The sequence below is a fragment of the Medicago sativa genome, chromosome 7, assembly GCF_051527215.1.
Source record: "Medicago sativa cultivar Bolivia chromosome 7, Bolivia_mono, whole genome shotgun sequence".
In the NCBI taxonomy this organism is placed as follows: domain Eukaryota; kingdom Viridiplantae; phylum Streptophyta; class Magnoliopsida; order Fabales; family Fabaceae; genus Medicago; species Medicago sativa.
Genome location: NC_140755.1, coordinates 63,927,345 through 63,947,616, shown reverse-complemented (window position 1 = coordinate 63,947,616; position 20,272 = coordinate 63,927,345). Strand labels below are relative to the sequence as shown.

General features: G+C 35.1%; 1 protein-coding gene across 1 annotated transcript; it reads left to right on the top strand.

Moving 5' to 3' along the window:
* The first annotated feature begins 178 nt into the window (after positions 1–178).
* Positions 179–5,282, top strand: LOC146907606 (uncharacterized). The gene is made up of 9 exons (XM_085727935.1): positions 179–637; positions 717–806; positions 1,237–1,346; positions 1,477–1,569; positions 2,018–2,124; positions 2,247–3,826; positions 3,924–4,093; positions 4,594–4,678; positions 4,877–5,282. Exons 1-5 carry the CDS (start codon positions 528–530, stop codon positions 2,065–2,067), a joined length of 453 nt encoding a protein of 150 aa, XP_085584061.1. The 5' UTR covers positions 179–527; the 3' UTR covers positions 2,068–2,124; positions 2,247–3,826; positions 3,924–4,093; positions 4,594–4,678; positions 4,877–5,282.
* The last annotated feature ends 14,990 nt before the right edge of the window (positions 5,283–20,272 follow it).

The following is a 20,272-nucleotide window of genomic DNA, read 5'->3' as shown; positions in this document are numbered from 1 at the left end:
CTTGATATTTTTCCTTTCTCCAATTAATTCGTATGGTCATTTTCTATGGTGCCATGAATATGTTTTGAGTACTAAATGGTATCAAGACTGTAACTACCATTGACTTGAGGCACTACTAGAAAATATACATTTGACATCAGGGTATCCACATCAGTGGCCAAAAACCTGAGGTGAAAAGTAACACGGTGGCAATATGACATCAGTTGAATAAACGCCTGAGGGGAAAAGTAGTCACTGAACCTTTTTCACATCAGTGGAAATTATGCCTGTAGGGAAAGATAAACGCAGTGGCAGGTTTGTAATTTTGATGAACTATAGTTGACATCAGTCTCATTACACCTGTAGGGAAAGAAGGTAGTGTCACTTTTTACAATTTTCACTTTCCCTTTCACACTAGTACGTTTTTCCTTTTCACTAGAAAGCCTAACCACAAACCCATTCTTCAATCACTGAATCGTGAATCGCTCAAACACAATCGTGAATCGTGAATCGAAAACCTCTCTTCACACAATTTCAAACAATTCGCAATGTCTTCTACCAAAGCTGGAGTCAGGAAGCGAGAATCCGATCTCGAACGCATCAAACCTGATAAGAAGAAACAGAATTTCGATCTCGATTTGGATTTCGATCTCTCTGAGTGAGATTCTTCTTCACTGCTTTTGTTGATTTTCTTCTGTTTTTGTTTCAAATTTTCCGATCTAATGCTTTTTTTGCAGTGACCTCAAAGGAATCGTGTCGGCGCTGCATCTGATTAGAGATAAGGCACAGAAGGACGGTCAGAAGAAGAACGAAGAAACTATTTCCAGGTACTGCGTTTACGTTTCGATTTCACTGTAGTTTGAATTTTGAAAATTATACTTGAAATGAATCGTATGTGTGAGAGAAGCTTTCACTGATCTAGATTTTTAACCGTTTCACCTTGCTTGTTGCTGTTTTTGATTTTCGAAATTCTTTCAGATCTGAACACTTTTTCTCATTTTTTATTATTATTTGAGCTTGTTATGGAATTACGTTTCCAGATTGTAATGGTTAGGTGGGTTATACATCTACTTAATCGCCATCCTTTCATTTCCACTTCAAAAGCAATTACTGTGGGTCCTTGTATAATATCACGTTTTAAAAAAGCATAAATAGTTTAATGGTAGCAAAAATAAATATGTTTAGTTTATTTCAGATGCAATTACTACGAAAACTGGTGACCAATTTGAATTCTTTATATTATTGTTATGTATACAGACTTGAAGGTTCTAAAGAGAGTCGGGTTGGATTTGCCTCCCAGTTGCATCTTCTTGTTGATGCATTGCAAATGTCATTTGAGGCGCACTTTATAGAAGATTTTGTTTCAGGTTCAAATTTGTTTTGGTGCATTATATAGTAAATTTCATTTATTCATGCAGCCTTTGTGTTTCTTAGTTAGTATAACTATACAATTTTGGTATAGTATTCAGCATTTTCCCTTGTTTTGGCTTGTGACAGCTGAAAATCCTGGTTCCGATAATTTGAAATCCTCAATGGTTATACCTTCACTGACTGTTAGAGATCGTGTGCTGAAAGAACTGTTTATTGAAGGTAAGGGTTGTTACTCACACAGTTGAATGTTGATAGTGTGCTGATTCTGAATATATTGTTGCTTCTTTGGCCCCATTCTTTTGTTCATTTTTATCAAATTTAGAGAGAGCAGAATTTAGGTACATTACCTTAAACAGTAAGCTTTTGATCTTTGGCACCTAATATAATTAAAATGATATATTTCAGGTTTTCATGATGCATTAACTGATATGCCAGTATGCCTTTTATTTCCTTTGCCAAATTTTCCAAAATCACTGTGCCTGGTTCACTCTCCATGTTATGTAGCTCTTGCTTTGTTCTGCTGTTAGGAATAATCATGGATTTTGTACCTCATTCAAGTTACAAACTCGTGCCATGTTCTTGGAAATATTTTGGTTTTTTCCCCTTTATAGTAGACATAACTGCTCATAATTTACACAATTCTAATGAAGAAAACCACTGTTAACAGAAAGCCTGAAGTTACGGACCTGTATAATGACAAAAAATCTTCAGACTTAACTAGGAGAGGTTCAGCTGGTATTGTTGATTCTATGATGCTTCTCAAGTCATATCAAAGTATGCATGCCCCGTACACACATGTTTCTCCAACACCCATACACTATTTGGCCTTGTCAGTGTAGTATTCTTCGCCAATGTTGCGGAATATAATGCTTTTCATCTTGTTTTCTATGCTACAGGAACCACCTCTTATGACAGAAGACATGCATGAAGAGAGGATGCAAGCTGTTGAAGCCATTGGTGATTCATTTGTAAGCTCAAACTTTTATTTATTTTTGACAGAAAGCTCAATTATGCATTGCATATATATTAATCATTGACTATAAAATCTTAGAGCCTTAGAGACCCCATAGACCTCTCAGATTTCACTGTTAGTTGTCACTGCAAAATCAATCATATGAAAAAACACTACAAGAAAACATTTGGTGTTCATATTGCTATTGCTGGATGTGATTGTCTGCTACTGTTCTGTCAAAGATGAAAAAAATGAATTCTGAAAGTGACCCGCAGTCAACTTTACTGGTTCAGTAATTCACAATTTTGACAATTAGGACATCTGAACTGGGTTTCGAGATCACATGAGAGTTGTAGATCTTCATCTCAGCTTTTCGACGAATATGCGTATGCTTCATTCCAATTATCGCAGCCCAAGTTATGGTCTGAAAAGCGAGCAAGGGTAAATATGATAATAATTCATAAAATTAATCAAAGAGACCCCAAGTTATTGGTATGTTGTCTCCTGCTAAAATTAGACGAAAAGTCCAATTTATTCGTATGTTGTCTCCTGCTAAAGCTCATGATATCTCTAAATGTCTTCTTGTTTCCATGTCTTTTACTCCTCATATGATATGATTGTTTCTTGATGGATTCTGGTTGGTGTTTGTTGATTTTTAACTATTTTGAAGTTGATTCTATTGTTGCCTTTTGTACATTAAGCCTCATAACAAGTAATTACTTTAAATTTTTCATTGATTATTCAGGCTAATTTCTTTTAATAAGTTCTTGGTTGAGTAATGCGATTAGTTTAAATTTATAGCAGAAGGATCATTGTACATACACTCCATTTAAGCACAGTAATTATCATTTAATAAGTTGGACCTCACAAATTCTCCTGTTCGATTGCAATGTTTTCATTTATTTGATGACGTGAAAACATATGTCTTTATATCAGCTTGCCTTCACTAATAAGTTTAATATGTCAAACTCTGCAGCGTCAAAAGGAAAAAAACGAAAGATTGGTTAAGGAGTTGAGGTTTGATTTGGTTGACAATGATCTTACATACACAACCCTGGTTTTTCTCTTTTGGATATCTCGTGAATGTCTTCTCAAAATTGCTTTCATCTGTTTAAGCTTCCTTGACCAAAATGCACAAATGCCCAGTTCTTGTAGCTTGTACTGTCATTTATATTTAAATGAAAATATTATGTTTTATTAATTGAAGATAATTATTGCGCTCATTTTCCTTGGTTCTATTACAGTATGCCATTGCTGCCTCTCAATTATCTGACTATTCTATCCTTTTGGGTCACAGATATTTTCGATGGCATTAATTTGGTTCTGATGCAATGCATAATTGTTTAACTTTTTATCATTTGATTACCACTTTAAAAAATGATAACCTATCTTAGGGCATTATCAGCTCATCACATGTTAATATTTTTTTTAACACTCCTTGCAGCTTGTAAAACTTACTCGTTCACCAACTGTTGATGAAATTCTGACAAAGTACCTTGAATACAAGTCAAAGAAAGACAGCGTGTAAGAAATTATGGCTATCTATTTTTCTTATTTGTTCATCTCATACGTCTAGTTGTGATAGGGATGATGGCATGTACAATGTGTTTCTATGATACAGAGAGGCTGATTCAACAGGGGAAATTTTAAAAGGAATAAGGCTTTATTTTGATAAAGCATTGCCTATCATGCTCTTGTATAAAAGAGAACGCAAGCAGTGTAATGAAGCAGTTGTGGACAATGTATCTCCTTCAACCATATATGGGGCTGAACATTTATTACGCCTCTTTGGTATGTTCATTACTTTTTGCTGCTTCTAAGCATCTGCTTGAAAGAGGATACTCTGTGTGTGCACATATACTTTTATTTTCTCTTGGGACATATTTTTCTCACCCTTGTTTCTTTTGGGGATTATTTTGAGTCTATTAAAATAATGCTTTATTGTTATTTGATGGGAAATACAATTTTGAATTTGGACGTCTCAATTTTGAATTTTTCAAAGGATCTTGGTCAGGAGTTTAGGTTATAGTTTTTGTAGTGATTGCTGTGCTATGTTACCAGAATTTTAATCTGCTCTTATCTTTAATGATTTTTGGCAAGTTGCAAGAATTTTTAATGATTCTTTGATGTGTTATTTGTATTTCCAGTCATTGCAACAATATAATAATTTTAGAGACATTGATATATCACCATTAAGGATGTAGCATTTGAACATTACACATATGCACATACCTAGCAAAAGTTTCATAAGTGTGTATGCAAAACAGTCAAATTTTTTCTTGTGCTTGCAGTTAAGCTACCTGAGCTTTTGTCATATGTGAACATTGAAGAGGAAACGTTAAGTCGCTTGCATCAGAAACTACTTGACTTTCTCAGGTAAAAGCTTAAACTCGTCTCATTATATTAACCTGTCTCGAGTATTGAAGCAACTATGTGTGTGAACCAAGCAAGTTTGCTGAACTGCTGTAATTTATTGAACTGTGTATATAGTCAATTGAAAATATTCCACTTGTATTTGCTGAACTGCTGTGATTTGCTAAACTGCTGTAATTTCATGAACTGTTGTATATCCAGGAAAAATTGCAAGCTGAAATGTAAACCACTCAATTTTAGAATGAAGCATTTGTCAAAGTGTTTGGATTGATTGATTATTGGTACGTGCTGGATTTGGTTATATTTTATTTTACAATTGTTAGATTGTTTTTTTTAATAATTGTTAAATTGTTAATTAAATTAGTAATTGTTAAATTATTCGGCTCATTAGTAATTGTTAAAATATTCCATTTTGTTAAGTTTTCGTTTGCTGTCCTGTTATCTCTTTCTATCTTCTTATTTAAGCACCATTAGAAACTTGATTGTATGGTATAATTTGGTAAGTTTACATATTATAGATAGAGTTGTATTTTTTTTTTTCATTTTTATTGTATGTTTGAATTATAACTAACAAAGCATAAAAATATTTATCTGCTTTGGGTTCTAATTTGTTGCAGATTTGGTACTGTAGTAAGATTTTGCACAATAATAATATATTATCACTTATTTTCACATCTCTGGGAATGTCAACCGATGTGAAATATGAATTTGAATAAATATGGGACTTAAATTCACATCGGTGAATCTTCTGCCTGATGTGAAATAAACTTATTTGACATCAGTTACAATAGTAGGACCGATGTGAAACCGTACTCTTTAGTTTAAATTATCGAATATCACATCAGTGATTGGCTGCCCGATGTGGAAAAGAACTTTTCACAACGGTTTCCAACCCGATGTGAAATGTTGTTGACATACAACATCACCTTTAGTTACATCGGGTGGGACCCGATGTGAAATGTCGTTTTCCACTGATGTGAAATGTCATTTCTGTAGTAGTGAGGTCAGCTCAATGTATATATCAAAATCAAATACAGTATAAATGTTAAAAATTAAATATCTTAAAATAAATTAAAATAATATTTAAATCTATTGTTGTTTTTGGTGTGTAAATCATGTATATTTAGGCTTCTTGACTAGATTTCTTCACCCAAAATTTCTTTTACTTCTAGAAGCAGTTTGTATATTTAGGCTTCTCAACTTAACTTCACTAGATTTTTTCTCCCAAAATTTGAGTAATACCTCAAATTCGTCCTTGAATTATCAGCAATCCATCAAATTCGTCCCTGAATTTATCAAATTATCTATTTAGTCCCTGAATTTACAAAATGTCAATCAAATTAGTCCCTCCGTTAAGTTGGTCTGTTAACGGAGGTGACGTGTAACGTTAACCTTTTACAAGGCTTGCCACGTCAGATGCCACGCAAGCAGGGACCAAATTGATTGATTTACAGAAAATTTCCAAGGACCAAATTGATGGATTTTCAGAAAATTTCCAAGGACCAAATTGCTGGATTTTCATAAAATTGGCAACGGCTCTTTCTCCTTGTACTCAATAACGGCTCTTTCTCCACTTCCAAATTAACGGCTCTTTCTTCCCCAAATACATAAATATGAAACCCTAATGTTATTATTTGTCACCTAGAGTTCAAAATCCTCCAAAATTCTTCCATGAATTGAGTAGGTGTTCTTCCCCAATTCAAAAACATAATACCCTAATTTTGTTGATTCAATTCAAAATTAAAAAATCATTGGTCATTGTTTGAAGCTAATTTCTACTGGTAGAAAAGAAGTTAACAAAATGGCTGATATAAAAACAGACAGTTTTGAAGCTAACTTCTACTGGTAGAAAAGAAGTTAACAAAATGCTGATATAAAAACAGTTTCAATCAAAATGGTCCCTGAATTATATGCATATCCATCATATCGATCCTCAAATTAGTGAAATTACCATCAAATAGGTCCTTGAATTTTCACACCAGATATCACTTTGATCCGTGGGCATACATTTGCTGAATAAAAACATTCGCCATCTTCTCAATGTCCCACAAGCAAAACAGATCAACATCCATTTTCTCCCAAACACAAAATTCACCACCGACGTATTGCAGCCTCCGATACTAATCTCGCTCTAAACAACCACCGTGATGCAGGATTACCGTAATACAGTCTTCCATCCTACGAATTTGGCCAACATCACACTTCAATACCAACCTCAAAAAACCCTTTTTATAAAATGTTTAAATCAGGACGTGATTTCGTTCAATACTAATATAATGTTCTTCATTTTTAGTAACCAAACATTAAGACATTAAATTATTATGTTTCTACCAAAAAACCCTAAAATTACTAATTAAAAAACACAATCAAACACACAACAGTCACAAACAAACATCAACGAAACATGATATGAAGTTAAAAGTCGCAAAAATAATGCCTAAAACTAAAACTGATATTCACAAAAAACGGACAAAAAAAAGGGAGAAACGAACAGAAGTGAATGGAAAACGAAGTTCAATGGCGTTACCTTGACAATCCACGAAATCTGACTTCAAGACCGAATCTTTTCCAAGGTTGATCGCTGGTGATGATGATGATTTTGGAGAAGTGAAGGGGTGACGGTTTAGGCGGGAAGGTGAAAGATTAGGGACTGGTTTGATGCTTCTGAGTGAAAAAAATGTGAGGATGAAAGACAATGGTAATAGAGGGGTATAATTGGAAACACAGGAAAAATTACCCTCAAAAGTTAAATCTCGAATTTTCTCCATTTCCATCAATTTCGTCCCTGTACACGTGGCTGCCTTGTTCACACGTGTACAGGACAACAGAGCATGCAAGGGGACATATCACCACTATCGGTGCTTTTGGACGGAGGGACTGATTTGATGGACGTCTACAAAATTCAGGGACTAAATAGATATTTCGATAAATTCAGGGACGAATTTGATGGATTGCTGATAATTCAAGGACGAATTTGAGGTATTACTCCCCAAAATTTTGTTTACTTCTAGAAGCAATTAGTTTTTGATAAAGAAACCTTTGAAAAGGTAGGGATGCTTCTTGTTCTTTCCAAGGTGTCCTTCCCCATACGCTAGGGAACTAAAGTCTCGAAGACCCCAAAATAATGATGCTTTAATTTTTCTACATAGCATAATGTTTACATAAAAATTAGCAATATTAATTTGGAATAGCGACATCTATATACAAAAAGGTTAGACCAAGGATTTGCAAATAAAGATGGGAAAAGCTGATTTAGACCAAGGAAATATTTCTATTTTTAGGTTCCTTAACATGTGTCATAAAGACACAAATTAGCATGACCCAATAAAAATTAGCGGAAACCAAACATAGGTTGGACAACATAATATTTCTACTTTTAGATTTCTTAACATGTGTCATAAAACACAAGTTAGCATGACCCAATAAAAATCGGTGGAAACCAAACATAGGTTGCACAACATAATGTTTGAAAGAAAGAATAAGCAAGGCAGATTCAGCAATGCCTCTCCCTGTGAAGTTGGTAAACAAATTTAGGAAGTATAATGTAAAGGTTAACATTCATTCCCTTTTTAGTGTTTTCCGGCACAATAAAATGGAAATAGACCAACCAATGTTGATTCAGTCATGCCTCTCCCTAACCCCCATGGGATGCCCTAGTACTGTAAGTTTGAGATCACGGAGTGTGCTCCTTTCAAAGACTTAGGTTCAAATCTTCTAGGTGCTAATAATTCATGTGTTGGATTAGTCCACACAATTTTTCTCTATTTCAGTTGGACTTCCTGCTAGTGGACGATGAGATCGATCCTCCGGATTAGTGTGTCTCAAAAAAATGTCATGCATCTCGCTATTACTTCATTTACTTTTGTTCAATTTCTCAAAGCTGCCTTGGAGCCCAGGGACAGACCTAGTAATAAGTTTTCCGTCAGGCTAAACATTTTTATTTTTTTTACAAAAGTGAAGCTAAACAAATAGCAACCGATTATTCTTTCAAAAAAAAAAAATAGCAACCGATTATAATATTTTATACTATAGAAATCAAAATTTCGGTCACTATTTCAGTCGTAAAACAAATTAATGATCGATTTTTATATCTTAACAACCAAAATTTAGGTCACTAAAGAAGAACTTTCTAATAAAATCGATATCTTTTTTAAATTCTGGTGTGACGGCTATAATCAACCACTAAGGTTTAAAAAGAATAGGTTTAAAAAAAATATCATCCTTAATGTAGGTTTTATTAAGAATAGGTTTAAAAAAAGAATATCATCCTCTCACTCATTTCTTACCTCCTGGACCTTCACATAAGTTACCTACTTACCTCGGATGATCTGATTCGTGAGTGGCAGGCATGATGTACCTCTATTTACCTATGAACTAACTTACCTCTATTTACCAATGTACTAAACAAATAAGATACCAGAAAATACTAATTAATGCAAAGCAAACAACAAAAATGAAGTTGAATCAGAAAATACTAATTATGTTATTTTTACATCCACCGCAGCACTTGGATTGAAACATTATATCCATATAAACATCCTTGTCAAAGAGAGAAACCATAAAAATAAAAATAAAAAAAAACCTAGTTTAATTAAAATATATTTTAAAAAGTGTATAGTTTTCTCACGAGTAAACCACAATATTTGTTCCTAATCTTGTAGGACACTTTCTGATACATCCTTGAGATTATAAATATTTTAAATTAGTCTCTCATTCAGTCAAACATTACTCACTTCCATCCTTTTGTTACCGTCCGTGTTGATTAACGTCTTCCATCATTATTATCCAGTTTGGAAACTTATTAAATGTCAAGAGATGCCCAAAACCAGTAAGACACATATAAATCTTGTGCAACGTATTATAAACAAAAATGGTAGTGAATAGTGTTTGACCAGGTCGATGACCAATTTGAAATATTCATAATCTTATAGACATGTATTTTAGAGTGTCCTAAAGAGTTGAGATAGAATATCGTGGTTTACTCGTTTTCTCACCACAACCAATTGAAAAAAGGATAAATCTGAAATGGTAACCTTATCTTACTTTCTCTATCTGTAGCAATGAATAATGAAGTAAGAACACAAACATCACTTATAACATTCAAATTTTGAGATTTGAAATGAAGTAAAATTTGCACGGCATATTAAAAAATTAAAGCATGATTCAAATTGATATTGTGGAAGAGGTATAACCATCAACCACTATCTTTGTTGCGTTGCAATTTTTAGTTGTGTGATTGTAAAGTGTGGAGCAGGAACAGAAAGGCGCTGTAAAAGTGAAAATTAGTATAGAAGGAGGTAATTGCTTTATAGCCCCTCGCATTGCTTAAAAGCTCCTCAGATATATATCGGATGTGAACTCTCGATCTTAAAAAATCTATCTAGAGTTAGGATCTTATCGTTGTTTTATTGGATTTGATTGAAATTCTAAATCGATTTATTTTAAAGATTGAACAATTTGAGAGTCCATAGAATAATCTCCTTGGAAGAACGAAAGACTTTGAAAAAGATTATTGCTCTCCGCCCTGCACTTTTCACTCGCGCCCTGCAGCCATTCTGAAAATACCCCTGCGCTAGTTAACTCGCGCAAGTGTAAAACTATGTGTTAGTTAACTAACGTTGCGTCACTTCAGTAACGCACGTGAAGAACACTGCGCACTACGTGAGTTGTGACATCCCGCTAAATCCTCAGCAAGTTGTTGTTGTTAATTGAGCCTGATCAACTCAATTTAGCATTTGACAATTAGAACGGACGCCTGAGAGCTGAATAGGAGCCTGGAGGAACGAAGAATGTGATGAAGATGCACTGGAAAGTGTGAACTGTAAGAACTAGGAATGAGTATTAGTAAGAAGTTGATCATGCCCGTAGGTGGCCGGTGAACTAAGCAAGTAGAAGTATATATCCTCCGGGAATGTAAGACAAGTATAATATATTCATTCGAAGATTTATTGTTGTAATTTTTTTTATGTATCCAATACTAAACTAATACACATGCTAGACTTTCTAGATATGTCTAGTATGGGTGTTACATGAGTTAACTCACGCACATTGCGTGACTTAACTCACGCAGGTATACAAGTCACGCTGGTTTCTTCTTTTTTTTCCAAAACACAAAAATGCTTCTTGCACTATTGGTAGTTATACTTTGCTTTGTGAAGGAGCTTGCATCATGTTTGGTAAAGTGGTACAAGCCTTGTAGGGAAGTGATTAACATGAGGGGAACCCAATAAAGCATAAAAAAGATCGTTGGTATAACATCAGATAACAATTATCCCTTTGATCATTATTGGAAACATCAACCAGTTTGAAAACAATCTCAAACAAATCAATGACAAAGTCAACCAACTCATCAAAACCACTTAGCAATTATCCACCGACTCATCAAAATCATTTAGCAATTATCTATTTTATGGAGCATCTTCATTGTAAGGAGAGTATCAAAACGGGATTAAACATAATAAATCGTTATCCATTCAAATCAACAAAGCCACCGAGGAACTTGAACTCCTGCTGAACGAAGAATGGTGGAGAAGAAGAAAGCAGCGTCACACAAAAATATAAGGTGCGTAACTTAACTCACGCAGCGTGAGTTAAGTAACGCAGGGGTATTTTTGTCATGGTTGCAGGGTGCGAGCGAAAAGTGCAGGGTGAAGAGCAAAATTCTTTGAAAAATTTGTGATTTTGTGTCTTGGAGATGTTACTGTCGGGTTTGGGACAGCAAGGGAAGAAAGAATATTCATTTTTGGGAATTGGGTTTTTCAATTTTTACGAGGAACATTTCTTTTTAATCCCCCCTAAAATCTCCAAAGACCCCCTAAAATACCAAATTTAGCCTTTTATACAACATAAGGTATATATATACTGAACTTGTAATTAAATTTGATTTTACAAAGAATGCAACATATATTGGTCATAAAAGTTTTCATATAATATTAAGAACGAACTATCCAAAAGGGTTAAGGTGTAAGATTAAAACACGTGAATGATTTTTAAATTATATTTCTAATAGGTATGATAGTGTGAAAGGAAAAAGAAATGAGACAGTGAACTTATAAATACAAAACTTGCACATACGTACAGTACATATCCGGTAGATACATACAGAACTCTTGAATTAAGGGCAAATTGGGAAATTTAGGGGGCATAAAAGTTTTTTTTTTTTTTTGGGGGGGGGGGATAAAGAAATGTTCAAGCAGTACATTTTTTTCTGAAGTGGGCTGCTGGTATGGGCCGTTCATGGGCTTGAAAATGATAAATCTAACAATTAAAAGATTTTATTTTCCCACCCTTAGAGCTTCTCGTGCGCCCTCCAAAATACTTATTTTGTTCTCGTTCGGATTATACAATCTGAATCCATTTTGAGGAATTTCAGATTTTATAATTTGAATCCTGTCGAAATTAAGAAAACGTATTGTAATTGATACGAAGGTCTTTTATGACCATAATATCATCACCACAAAAACTGCACAACAATTTTGGGGATGGTATGAATGGTGAGTAGTGTTCATGGTATCATAACTCACTTCCAAAGGATAAGTAAAAGAGAAAAGAGAAGGAATGAAGAGATAATTGCTATGAAAAGGGGAAGAATGTCAGGCTATTTATAACCACATCATCATCTTAAACTTTAACTACAATCAAAGGACACATTTAAAATGGCCCACCAAACAAAAAAATAAATAAAACACAACATAAACTGTCTAAACCTTGCTTGTAACGCCGTGTCCACATTCTAAAAATTTTCAGATTGTATAAATTTGAAATCATGATTGATTGGTTCAAATGATATTATCTAAAATGTCCCAAGAAAATGTTAAAACTTGTGCTTTGAAGGGTGACATGTTTCGGTTTATATAATCCAAGTTGTGCCCAAAACACAAAAATTTGAAAAAAAAAATGTCATTAAATCAAATTCTACAACTACAACATACATTAAACATAACAATTCAAGCAACATAATTCAACAACGTAAAACAGTATAATTAAACACAAAAAAGATCATGGATCAACCAAACTAAACCCTTCATCAAATATATTCATGCAAGCCCTGATTTCTTCGTAAGTCCTCAGCTGAACAAATCTTCCCTAATATCATAAACAATATGACTAAGGAAGCGTCTAACTCGATCGATCACTTTGAACTATACTAGCTAAATATAAAGAACAATGTTTTCACATCATTGTCATTCCAAAGCTTCGCCTGGATAAACCCACAATACTCAACATTGTATATCCTTCTTATGTCTCTGATTTGAAATTTTTTAGCTCAATTATTTATTGTAAATTTTTTTAAGCAAAAGTGAGATTTAGAAAGAAAAAAAGTGGAAGCATATGAATTGGCTGAGTTGATAAAAACAATTTAAATTAATTTTCATATTTTAGTAACTTTTAATAATAATTTATGTTTAAAGATTTTTTAATTTTCATAAATTAATTATTAATATTTTATTTGTAATTAATATAAAAAAATTATTTACATTTATATTTATTAGATTTTAATTTTTATATTTTAAATTATATTTGATAGGGGTGAATCAATAGTTATCTTTTATCCTATTTTGTAGTTTTCTTGCCAATCTCATATTCAAAATAAGAATTTTAAATAGTGAAAGAACAAAATATATATCAAGTGCAAGCAATGCTTAAACTTGTCATTAATTACCAGTTTGGTTAACATATCAAGTGCATTATAAAAAGTATGAATCTTTTCAAGTAATATATTTTAAGATGCAAACATCTATTTAATCTTATGAAAACGAGTGTCTTTGATTGAGCATTATATACATAAAATGTTTTCTTTGGTGTTAAAGAGATACATAAAATGCCATATCAATATAATTTATTTAAAGTTGGTCAAAATTTGTGTGTGAGCTTATGAAATATAAAAGAAGGTAAACTAAAAGGGTCAAAATTGCTCAATTAAAATTAAAAGGTTTAAAATCACACAAGACGGAAAAACCACTTAATTGAAATTACAGAGTTCAAAATAACACAATTAAAAAACTAGAGATGTCAAAAGTACAATTAAATCACTTTTTTTTCAATATTATATTACACATAGGTGATGAGGGAGGAGAGAGGCCGAAGGTGTTGAATAGGAAGGAGGAGTTAGAGAAAGTGAAGGTGGAGGCCATTAAAACGGAAGAGGAGAAGGAGAAAATAAGAGACAGAGAGAGAGAGAGGTAAGGAGAGGGTTCCGGTAAAGGTGTTGGTAGGCGGGGTGGATGTTCCGATTGTGCTAAAGAAGGGAAAAGTTGCTAAGAGGGAAGACATAGTTGTAGGGAAGGGGATGGGATCGGTTGTTGGTGAGGAAGGGTGTAAGGATGTGGCGATGGTAGCCAAGGAGAGGATTTATAGCGCTGTTCCGGAAGACATAGCATGGGCTAGTAGAGGTTTAACGACACATATTCGTAATGGGGTGACGGTTTCGACTTTTCAGCAAATTATTTTTGATATTGGTTTGGAGTTTTTTCAAGTGTTTCCTTTAGGTGGTGATAAGATTTTTCTGCAAGCTGTTAATGAGCAAGATTTTACGTCTCTTTTCAACAAAGCTTCTGAATTTTTTAATGAATATTTATATGATTTTCGGCCTTGGTCAAAGGACTCTGAACTGTTATACGAAAGAGGTGCTTGGGTTAGGAGTTATGGTATATCGTTGCATGCTTGGAATATTCATTTTTTTGCCTTGATCGCTTCTTGCAAGGGTAGACTTTTGAAGGTTGATGAGTGTACAGTGAACAAAGTTAGATTGGATTATGCCCGCCTATTTATTACTACATCCTCATTCAATGAATTAAATGGGGTGGATGATTTTTATATAGATTGTTCAAAATTTACAATCCATTTAGTCCAAGATCTTGAGATCGGTTTAGCGGAAGATGCTTGTCTGGTGGAGTATGAGGCGAAAAATGTTTCTCACTGTTCTGAGCCCGCAGGTTTGGATGTCAATGAGCCTTTGGTGGATACGTTAGTTGATCAGTTACAGGAAGAATGGTCAAAATGAAGTAAGCATGTTTCTGAAGAAAAAAAAGGAGAAAAACTTGAAAGAAGCAGTGAAAAGACTAGAGGAAGCTTATGCGGCTGCAGGTGGGGGCGCTAGAAATGACGTTGGAGGTGATAATATTCCTCCTCCAGGTTAGCAAGAAATAATGTCTCAAGGTCCGTGGAGTTACAATGTTTGTAAAAAGAAAGGGTTGGTTGTGGGGGAAAAGACGGTATCTACTTTATCCGCAAAGGAAGCGACATCTAAGAGTGACACATCTTTGTTGAATCTGAAACGTATTGCTAGACTCCCTTTGAAAGACAGGTACAGGTTGATCTGTGCTATAAAAAAGTTAAACATAAAGAAGTCTGCTTCTATCGTCTCACGTTCCTCCAAGAGAGGTGTTTCTTTGTCACATGGTTCTAATTCTTCAGGGTCTTCGACTGAGTATACAAACTGGTTAGCTTTACATGGGAAATCCAATGACGTAGCAGCGGATGTTGCGGTGGTGGGGAAGGCTATGGGGGTTAAGATAGATGTGGACTGTTCTAATAAATATGATGTGCTAGCTAGGGGTAAGGGTGAGGGAGATAAAAATGTTAAGGGGGTGGAAGGGGCCAAGGGGCCGAAGTTGGGGGAGGAGGGAGTTTGAGGGTGGGTTGTGAGGGTGTGGGGCGGTGTGGTTGTGGGAGTTATGGGGTTTTTAATGAAGCTTCTATCATTTAATGTGAGGGGTTTAGGAGGATGGGAGAAGCGGATGGAGGTTCAGAGGTTGGTGAGGGAGAAGAATCCTTTTGTTTTTTGTATTCAGGAGACCAAGTAACAGGTGATTGATGATTTTGTGTGTCGCTCGTTGTGGGGATCTGAGCCATACGGTTTTCCCTATCGTCCTTCTCTAGGGGCAGCAGGGGGTATTCTTACTCTTTGGAATTCTAATGAAGTTGATGTTCAGGTATCTATGAGCTTTGAAAATGTTTTGATCATTAAAGGGCGGTTCATTAAGAGTGGTGTTGCTTTTGCCATAGCCAACGTGTACGCGCCTTGTGATAATGGGGGACGCGTACATCTTTGGGAGAGAATAGAGGCTTTGATTGTTAATGATATTGGGAGTGCCTGGCAATTTTGAGGACTTTTCAGCTTTGAATAATTTTATCGATAGTACCGAGTTGGTTGATTTGCCTCTTTGCGGGAGAAATTTCACGTGGTATAGGGGGTGGTTTATCTATGAGCCGACTAGATCGTTTTCTTTTATCAGAAGGCTGGTTATTATCTTGGCCTAACTGCTTTCAGGTGGCTCCCCCTCGTTCTATTTCTGATCATTGTCCTATCTTATTGTTGTTATACCCTAATTTTGGACCTAAAAATACTTGATCAATTCTTCTTTTCTTGCATTACCAGCCATTTGAACTGGCTCTGATCAATTACATCTCTCTCTGCATTTTATTTCAATGTTATTTGCAAAATTTACCTGCAAGGGTATTTTAGTCATTTCCCATGTCAAAATTTCTTCCAGTCTTTTAAAGTGTTGTTTGAGTCCTGTCAAGTAGTTTGAATAAGTCTTCATTTCATTCTATGTCAAAACCCATTTTAAAGATTGCATTTGAAGTCATTTTGAGTCAGTTTTGCCCCTAGGGGCATTTTAGTCTTTTCATGTGTTAAAGCTCTGTTTAAATCCTAAAAATTGTCTCTGAGTCTTTTAATTCTGCTTGTATGAGTCTTTGATTCAATTTCTGTTAAAAATCCATTTTTAAATTGCATCTGAGTCATTTTTAGTCGTTTTTAGCCCCAGGGGCATTTTGGTCATTTCACACGAAATTTCGGCAGAGAGAGGTTACTTTAAAGTACCTCATTTAAGCCATTGGTTCGTTTTAGTCCGTTTTGTCAATTTTATTCGTTTCACTTTACGTTATTTTCCAATTACCAATTTTAATTCATTTTATTTTTTATTTTTGTCCTAAATTCCTAAAATTGCATTTTAGTCCCTTGAGTCACTTTATTTTCTTTTAAGTCCTTTTTTGATTCGAATTTTTTTAGGTCAAACTTCTTAATTCTTTTGGTCAATTGCAACTAAGTCCTTTTTGCAGTCCAGTCCTTTTTTTTCAAATTACAAGATTAGTCCTCCAACTTTCAAAATTTGCAGGAAGGTCCCCAGGTCCAAAATAAGCCAAGGCCGAGTCATTTCAGGTCCAAATCCAGGTGTCCTATTCCTATTGGTCCAATCATTACAGTTGGCACCTATAAATAAGGGCCAACTCATCATTGCACAGCAGAATCACCATTCATCAGATTACACATCATCAACAACGTAATCACCTTTCTCTCTCTCTCTTTTCCAACTCTCTCCGCCGTAACAAACTATTACGGCCACCTCAGTCACCACCGTAACTGAATTGAACCACCGTAACAAACACCAAATCACAACAATTTTTCACAAAGTTCGAACCAATTCATCACAAATTCATAGAGCTTCATCATAGAAAACCAAAATCCAGGGTTTGACAGCAAAAACAATTGGAATTGAAGTGTTTGTTTCGAAGAGTTCTCAGTGATTCTTACGGGAATCATCATCATTGAACTTCAAATCTCTGCAATTCAAGCATGAATCCGCCACCGAAGTGACGAACCACGCGATCACAGAGAGATTGGGAAGAGAAGAAGAAGGATCAAAGGGAATCTGAACCAGCGAAGAGGAAGAAGAGGAAGAACTGATTTATTTTCAGTTTCGGAGTAAAACTTACCACAGAACATCAAAAGAAGATTCAGAGTCCAAGTTTCTCCGAAGAATCCAGTTCAAATCTCCAATCAAGCTCAAGTAAGTCCATAAAACCTCCTCGTTTCTTCATATAATCATCATCGAAGGTTTAATTGCGAAAGTAAACGGTGAATCAAAGAGGATTTCGAAAAGATTCCAAAAAATTTTGAAACGAAACCCTAGGGCACAAAATCTCAGGGATTCACCGTTTGTTTCACGAAACAAAGTTCAGATTCGTAATCAGCGAAGGAAACGAGTTAGATCAGGGTTTAATTCCAAGAATTTTGAGAAAAAAGTTCGAAACCCTAAAAACGAAGGATAAAAGTCCGATCTACTTCGTTTTCTCCATGTTTTCACAAAAATAACCTTGGATTCGTAAAGAGGGAAGGAAGACGGACGTTTTCATGTAAAATTTTCTTTCAGATCGTCGGAGAAGATGAATGTTCATCTTCCTCCGCCGTTCCTCCGCCGTCCTTCCCAGTTTCCGGCCAGGGTTAGGTTGCAGAGGTTTTAGAGAGAGAGAAGAGAGCGTTTAAGTTAGAGAGAGAGTGAAAGGGAAGGAATGAGGTGAACCGGCCTCAATCTCCCTTTATAAACATGTTTGAACCGGCCGGTTCACCCAAACCTTGCTGGTTCACTTGGTTCAGTCTTTTCCTTTCAATCTGGACCACTCGTTTTTGGATTGATGATGACGTGTACGGCTAGGATGTCTTGTTTCTGTGTGTCTACGTGTTCTTACGGTGTGCTGCGTGTTTACGAGCGTTGGATCTAGGGTTTGTGAATCTTGGATCAATCCAACGCCCCTGGCACGTTTGGATAGTCCAGGATCCATGATCCCTTGGGCCTGGGCTTGTTTTCTGCGTAGAGTGTCCCCTAGTTCATTTTTTTTTTTTTGCTATTTCATGCGTGGTTCTTGCTTCTTGCGCCTCTTTCAACTCAATTTCTTTTATAAAAACATCTAAAAATTTCTTGAGTGCTTTAATGTGTTTCTTGATACTTTTAGGAGTGTTTTACATGTTAAAATTGGTGAAAATTTATATGTGATGTGTCTTGTAGATAGTTTGTCCTCTTATTCAATTCTTGCAAGTTTTTACCATGTTTTGGTGTGATTTCTTTGTCCAATTGATGCATATGGTTATTGTGTGATATTGTGATGTGTCGGTAACCAATTTACATCTTCACATTTACTGTTTGTGAGTAGAATTTGTCAATTTCTTGTCTTGAAAGTAATGGGGAGTTTTTCTTGTGGAAATAAAGTATAAAATGTGTTTAAAGTGCGCTATGAGGCTTGGCATGGCATTGTTTCATAATTCTTGTGTTAGGACTGAATTGAAATACTTTGTGGAGTGTCAAAATGGGAGGGTTATAGGTCATGTATTTGCCTAGTTATTGTGATGGACTCTTAGGTATATTTAGATGCTTGTTTTGTCAAGTTTTTTTTGTCATTTTGTTAAGTGCTATCTTGCTTGCTTATGGTTACTATCCTATTATGCCTCATCTTCACTAACACTTTCATTTCATGTTTCATTCATCCATAAGCATTCCCATTTCATTCCACATCCCATCTCTTTCTTCACTTTAATTTCTTGCACTTTAAGTTTCAATTTCATGCAAAAATTAGAATGTAAACACTTAGGAGTTTTGTAATATTTTCCTTTATGCACTTTTAATTTCTTGGAAAAGAGGCCATAGAATGTATCTAGGGTATGATGTAAAGGACAATGGACTCTAATGATGTACACCGACACAAGCACCGACACATGCACACACATCACTATATAACTAGAATATACATGTTTAGATGTATGTTTAGGATTGTATGTTTAGATGTATGTTTAGGCCTTATACTTAGAAAAATCATTTTCCCAAAAAAACTTGAACAAACTTCACTCAAACGTTTTTTCATAATAAACCTTGGGATCAAAATCCCATTGTAATTTTCCCTTTATTTTTCTTAATCAAATTTCAATGAAAATAATCAAACTTAGACCACATTTTGCAAATGACTAATTCAACCTCACAATTTCTCAATCTCATGCCCTTGAGGCCTCTTTCTATTCTTCAAATTTCCCATTTTCAAACTTAAAATCAACCAACAAAAACAAAAACATTTTTGGAAGAGAACTACGGTGGATTTGATCCCTTAAACGGGTACGTAGGCAAGGAACAAAATTCCTTCAATTCAACTAAAATAAAAATTCAAAAACATTCTCCTCCCTCCAATTCTTCCCTTAGAAACTTTAGGTTTAATAAACACTTTCAAATAGCATTTAAAAATAGAGCGCGCGCGTAGAAATTAAAGACGGTTCCTATAGGATACTATAGTCGTTATGGGTGCCTAACACCTTCCCGTAGCGAAAACAACTCCCGGACCTCGATTCTCAAGGGTTTTGCTTACTTTTTCCCTTCCCAAGAAAAAATAAGATATCACCGGTTTAAAAGGTTCAAACGTAATCAATGTTTGACACCCGAAAACCAAGATAAAACAGCTGGCGACTTCACTGGGGATTATCGAGAGTTACGCCTAGTCTTTATTTCCACGCTTGCGCTCTTTTTTACTTGTTTCTTTTACTTGTTTTCCTATGTGAATAAATGTTTAATTTCTTGCAAACGTGTGGGGTGAGAATATCAAAAGTCCTGCACCCGGGCTGAGTGAACTTAGGATTTAGGAGGGATATAATCGACAATTCATTCCGGGGGTTGCCTCGTGTTTTGGATTATGCGATCAATCCCACATAGCTGAGGCATTTTGGAGGTGATGTTGTCGGCGCGTGTTGTCGCGTTTAGGCACTTTACTTCTAATTGTTCTATGACGCTATGAACCGTAGATAACCAAACTCATCCATGGCCATTTTCTAGGATG

Bases quoted from the DNA above. Each gene is read 5' to 3' on its own strand.
- LOC146907606 (XM_085727935.1), top strand. From the start codon at position 528: ATGTCTTCTACCAAAGCTGGAGTCAGGAAGCGAGAATCCGATCTCGAA. The intron at 638-716 runs GTGAGATTCTTC...CTTTTTTTGCAG, and splicing joins TTGGATTTCGATCTCTCTGA to TGACCTCAAAGGAATCGTGT. The intron at 807-1,236 runs GTACTGCGTTTA...TTATGTATACAG, and splicing joins AACGAAGAAACTATTTCCAG to ACTTGAAGGTTCTAAAGAGA.